The 6,027-nt window shown below is 34.0% G+C and overlaps 1 protein-coding gene across 1 annotated transcript; it reads right to left on the bottom strand.

The window, feature by feature from the left end:
* Positions 1-2,975: 2,975 nt before the first annotated feature.
* Positions 2,976-6,027, bottom strand: LOC120124722. The gene is made up of 3 exons (XM_039143319.1): positions 5,927-6,027; positions 4,763-4,914; positions 2,976-4,663 (listed from the first exon to the last, which is right to left on the bottom strand). Exons 2-3 carry the CDS (start codon positions 4,905-4,907, stop codon positions 3,195-3,197), a joined length of 1,614 nt encoding a protein of 537 aa, XP_038999250.1. The 5' UTR covers positions 4,908-4,914; positions 5,927-6,027; the 3' UTR covers positions 2,976-3,194.

A 6,027-nucleotide genomic window follows, 5' to 3' on the forward strand; every position in this document is an offset into this window, starting at 1 on the left:
TAATTCAGAGATTAAAACAACGGGAAAGTGATGTCAAGCAGGAGGAGGAAAGATGGTGGTGCTAGGATAGGAGGGAGGGCGCAAGAGCCACATGAAAAGGGGGAACCAAATTTCATTAATTCTCATCAAATCTGTCACGTAATTTTGTAAGTGTAGGACGACACACTCAACTCAGATGTCGCACAATTTTTTAACCATAACCTCACCGTGTCGAGTAAAGAATAAGAAGAAAGTGGACAATATCCCCTCCCAATCGTAGTTGAAGGTATATATGATGATTATTTGTAGTTCAAAAGTTAGATATTGAATTTCGTTTGATTAAGTTATTTTTTGTGTCTGTCATAAGTCTTGTTCATGGATGCACTACAATTAATTTTAAGGATATAATATTCTTGTGCTTAGAAGATATATGTTCCTTAAGGACGTGTTTGGTTCACGGCATATGAGATTACCACATTCCTCTGTTTGGTTGGTCATTAATCCTATTCTACGGTAATTTTTTATTTCCAACAATGGATTTTTTGAGTATATTACCAAGAATGTGATTACCCTCATTCCCTTAGGTATTGTTGGATTACCGGCATTTTAGACTAAAATGCCCTTAAATTTTTTTTTCTTCAAAAATGTCCTTCTTCTGTCGTTGAATAATAAAATTCTACGAAGGTTAAATTACAAATTTTTCCTTAAACTATTTTAGATTTACAAAAAAATCTATAATTAAAATTTTATATGAAGTTTAGGGGTTAAAATAAAATTTTACCATTTCATTAAACATATTTATCTTTTTTAATTTTGTAAAAAAATATATATATAAATTTTATGAATTTAAAATTTTTAAAGAAAATATATAAATTAATTATAGTAATATTATAGTAGAATTCAACTTGTTAAAAAAATAAATATATAATAAGAACAATTTGGTAAAATATATATTCCAATAATATTTTATTCCTTTAACCAAACACTATAATCTTACATTCCTGCTAAACCAACCAAACACAAAATACAACATTCTCAGTAATTCTATTTCCCGGTAATCTTTTATTCCCACTAATAATCTTACATTCCGTGAGTTAAACGCACCCTAACCCCGACCCCACCCCACTCCGACCCTATTCGAATATATTAATATAAATAACCGGGTTAGGTCGGTTCGTGATTTTTAACCTTAACCTCGACCCCACCCCGCTCTGACTCGATTCGAATATATTAATATAAATAATTATTTAAAAATATTAATATATTCAAATCGGGTCAGAGCGGGGTGGGGTCGAGGTTAAGGTAAAAAATCACAAACCGACCTAACCTGGTTATTTATATTAATATATTCGAATTGTTTTGGAGATATATAATCTTTTTTTGGGATCTCTGTAACTTTTGGGGCATATGTTGCATAGATAGTTTTATAGGAATGTTGAAAGAATGTTTTAGGGTATACCAAGTTTTGGTATCTATATCGGATTTTAGAATACATGTGATATCATGTATTTGTTCTCTACGTTTATAGTGTATTGTTGTTCATCTCCCCTATGAAGATAGACAAGACCAAACTATATTAAATCTTATTTCTTATACATGTTCTATTTTATGTTGATATCACTTTGAATATTTTTTTACTTTAAATTCTTAATTGCTTTTTAAAGAAATAAGATAGAAATGAGTTCGAGGAAATCTGTCTGCGAGACTAACGGATGGATGAGTAGTTAAGGGCTTACGAGCTTATCTGTAATTGTCATGTTTGCATGCTCTCTAAGTTAATTTTTGTAACATATTTTCTGATTAAATTTTATGCTTATATCAAAATAAATATCTAAACTATACCACTTTTTTTAAATAGGTGTCTAAACTATTTTTTGACTCATCATGTTGTCTAACATTACAAACGTTACCACTTTATGTGCACGGGCCGTCAATATTGTTAATGTTTCCCTTTAAGTGACACGTGTTACGATCTAGTAATTTTAAAAATTTTATTTAAAAATTTAAAATTTAAAATATATATATATTTAAAAAATAGAAATATTTTGAAATAACCTCATAACTTTGAAAACCTTCATTTCAACCCCAAAACTCACATTAGTTGCCGCCCTTTGCCGTCGACGAAGCTCCACTCGATCTCACCTCCCCTCGGCAACCAAAACCCCTATGAAATCGTGATAGTTCAACGGTCAATCGACGACAACTATGGCGACATATGACTAAGAGGATAGTAGGGACTACATCGAAGGCGTTGGTCATGGCCGAAAAAGGCGCGGTGATGTGTTAAATTTTGGATTTTAGGGCTTTTTTATAATTTAAGAGAAATTAGGATTTTTTTTATAAATATAATAATATTTTCTAATATTTAAAAAAAAATTCAAAATATCAGATTGTAACATGTCACTTAACGGGAGAAATTAACGTTGTTGACGACCCAGACACTTAAAATCGTAACGTTTGTAATGTTAGGCGTTTGTAATGTTAGGCATCGGGATAGGTCAAAAAATAGTTTAGACACCTATTCGGAAAAAACGGTATAATTTAGGCCCTTATTTTGGTATTAAACCTAAATTTTATAATAATCATGATCTCCAATTACTTTTAGCTTTATTAATTATTTCTCATTTTCTTTTCCTTTTAGGTTGTTGATTCGGATGCAATATGATGTAAAAGTGAAGTTTGACACCAACCTAATCTGACTTGTGTATATGTGTTGCTTGACACATAAGTACTTACACACACAAAAATTAAATGTTACTTAAATTATTATAAAATATGAAAAAGAAGAAAACACATGAATGATTAAGCTCTCAACTTTATAAAACGTAAAAAAGAAAAAAAACATATGAAAGCTAACACATACATATAATTTTGTTAATAAATCATCTATACAAACAAAAGCCACGAATATATGAGGTATTACCAATAATTATATACAAGTCAATGCCATTCATGGATTACCTGCAACTTTACCCACAAAAAGATTCGTCGCATGTTTCAGCTTTTATATAATTAAAAAAAAAAAACTACCTGCATGCTGCAACTTTCGACCCTAATGAGAGAAAAAGAGTGCTTCACTGCTGTGTCATTTACAAAAGCAGAAAAGATCTCATTAACAGCACTTTCTAACATGTAGAAGCAAAAATACATTGGCCAAATGAACTTAAGAGAAAAATAAATAGTCAAAACCAAAAGTCTTAGCCATCGTTCGATGCTTATTCGTTTCTCGTCTTGTTATCCCAAGTGTCTTGTCCAAAAATCTCTTCGATAATGTTGCATGTAGGCTGGAGATCAATACCTTTTGTAACAGCCGTAGGATACCGGGCATCCCAGATTTTTGCATCACAGGTATCCAATAAGTAGACATGGCTCAGCAGGTCACTAGACCCATCTACTTTGGTCTGCATACACTTGCTAAGGTCGGTCTTCATTTCTCTATCGTGCAAATCAGCCTTTGTGTCAACCAGACTACGTGAATCGACCATGTTCGGCTGAAACTCAAAAGACATGCATGAGTCTTCCTGTGTATTGAAATCCTCTACTTGTCCCGAAACTCTATTTGTTTGTTCAAAAACAGCATTGAACCTGCTCTCATCAAATGATTTTGCATCATGCCCTTTTAACAAAAGATTTACACCATAATCCCCTCTGTCTGCAGCATTGCTATAATTTCCATCACCACTATCACTATCAGAGTCACCACTATCGTCCTCGTCACTGCCATCGTCATCATCATCTTCAAGACAATCACCTTGATGGTTTGACAGACCTTCCTGATCACCAAGAGACTCAATAGCAGAAAAGTCTTCATCTTTATCTGAAGCAGCAACTCCATAAGCCCATTGACTTCCATGGAACTCATCATCGTCACTGTCAATTTCAAGAACACTAGATCGGTTCTGAACAGCTCGTCTATGAAGGATAAAGACGTTGAAATAATAGCTGACAAGCTCCCTCTTCGATCTTGATGGGAAAACAACGGACAAGTGCTTCCAAAACTTCTTACCCAATGAAGCAGGATTAGTGAAAACAACCTCACGAAATATCTCTTCATCTTCTTCACTCCATTTATATGCAACATCCTCCCCCATGTCATAAAACCCCAGATTCACAAATTTTTCATGCCCAAGGGATTTTCGTAGTGTTTCCCGTGCTTCCATGACATGTTGTTGCACACATCTAAATGAATCCCTATCCAGGCAACCACAGTCTGTTCTGCCAGCACCAACTTTGCCATTGTTGTTTGTGGAAAAATCTGAGGCAGGCATTGGAATGATGCATGTTCCCATCATAATCTCTTCATAGTCAACATCATGGGTGTCTGATGCACCATTTTGAACTAATTTATCCTTCTTTATGTGCCTACCAAACAAAGGAAGATTGGCTTGATGATTTGGCCCAAGTGGAACTTGTTTTCGAGGAGACCGGTCCAAGAACATCGAATAGGAATCACCAAAATGGCCCAACGTTCTTCTTGGGAAATTGAAGTAAAAATATTCTGGAGAACCAAGTGAAATAGCTGCTGCCCCAGTATCAGTTTCTTCCTCACTGAACATGCTAGTGATCAAAGACAAGGGAGCACTAGTTTCAAAATCCTTATCAACCAAACATCCAGCATTGTTACGATCATCAGTTTCAAATTCTTCATCCCATTGGTATTTACAAAATCCACCCTCAATTCCAACTGTCAAAAAGGGGAAGATCACATGAATGAAAAAAAAAACATACAACAGAAAAAGAACCATTCACATTAAACAAGCAGAAAAGTCAGAGAAGACATTACCTGAAATATGAGGATTCTGATGACTATGACTAAGGGGAATAGTATCAGCAAACTGAGTCAGCTTTTTGCTATTGTCAAACTGTCTTGGATGCTTGAAAGGAAGCTCCTGCAGCTCCTCAATGTGAAAAGGTCTTTTGAATCCCATTTACAACCTGAGGGACAAAAACGTTAATTATGTACAGAAGATAAAAAAAAATAGATAACATACAGCAGCACTTCGATCACAGAATATACACAAAAAACATACTGACACGGTAAGACAGAAAAAGAAACGCAATAGCAAAAACAATGAAGGATCATCAAGCATATGTAAAAAAAACACAAGCAATAAATATATAAATTAGCCCGAAACTAGTTTAGACTAAGCAAAAATATGAAATAACAGAGCTCAGGAGCATCATGCTACTAGTGTTAACTATGATGCACAAACCAATACTCAATAGAATGGTATTTTATCCATTTTAATAAACTTGTTTGGCTTTGAATGGTAAACTGAAAAGGTTAATAAGTTTAAAAATAGTTAATTCAATAATAAAAGGCAACAGTTAACTTATTAACCACTTAATAATAACGAAAACAATGAATTTAAGTCAGGTGAAAGTCAATTACTTCTAAATTCTGATGAATTAAAACTTTAATGGAGCTGAGAAAAATGGAGATCAATTAAAGCCCTATAAGCCTCAATTGAGATGAGGATAGCACTTAATTAGGCATTAAAATTTATTTCACTATGCGAAGAGACATTTTCCCTAATTAATTTAACTACCACTAGGATCCCTAATTTTACAAGAAAACCCTAACCCTAAATTCCAAATTAGCCGAGGATGCAACAAATTAGGGGCACAAAACTCCCGTAAACAATCTCGCTGACACTTAAAACGGCGAAACCCTCAACAAATTATCAGATAGAAACGAACCCTAACGAATCGAACAAACTAAACCCTAAAAAACAAATCACGAAAAATCAGACAAAATTCTACCGAATCAACGAGGGGAATCAACATAAACCAAAGAAAAAACGAGAAATTATGAGAGATAAATTAGCAAAAAGGGCTCGATCGAGGAGATCGGAGAACCCTAACCCTAAAGAAGAGTAAATTCAACGGCTGCGACAGAAAGAAATATCAATCAAAAGGAAACAATGAGAATCGAATAGATCTTTACTTGATTTACAGATTGTATGAGGAACGACGAGAAAATCCGAGATCGATTTTCAGGTTAATTTGGGGATCTAGAAAGAGGGGTAAGTAAGAGACGATGCGAAA

The sequence above is a fragment of the Hibiscus syriacus genome, unplaced genomic scaffold, assembly GCF_006381635.1.
Source record: "Hibiscus syriacus cultivar Baekdansim isolate YM2019G1 unplaced genomic scaffold, ASM638163v2 tig00110429_pilon, whole genome shotgun sequence".
Lineage (NCBI taxonomy): Eukaryota > Viridiplantae > Streptophyta > Magnoliopsida > Malvales > Malvaceae > Hibiscus > Hibiscus syriacus.

What these genes read in the sequence shown, in the direction of transcription:
- LOC120124722 (XM_039143319.1), bottom strand. Translation starts at nt 4,907, where the DNA reads ATGGGATTCAAAAGACCTTTTCACATTGAGGAGCTGCAGGAGCTTCCT. An exon ending in TCAGAATCCTCATATTTCAG is followed by an intron (nt 4,664 to 4,762) that starts GTAATGTCTTCT and finishes CCTTTTTGACAG; the next exon opens with TTGGAATTGAGGGTGGATTT.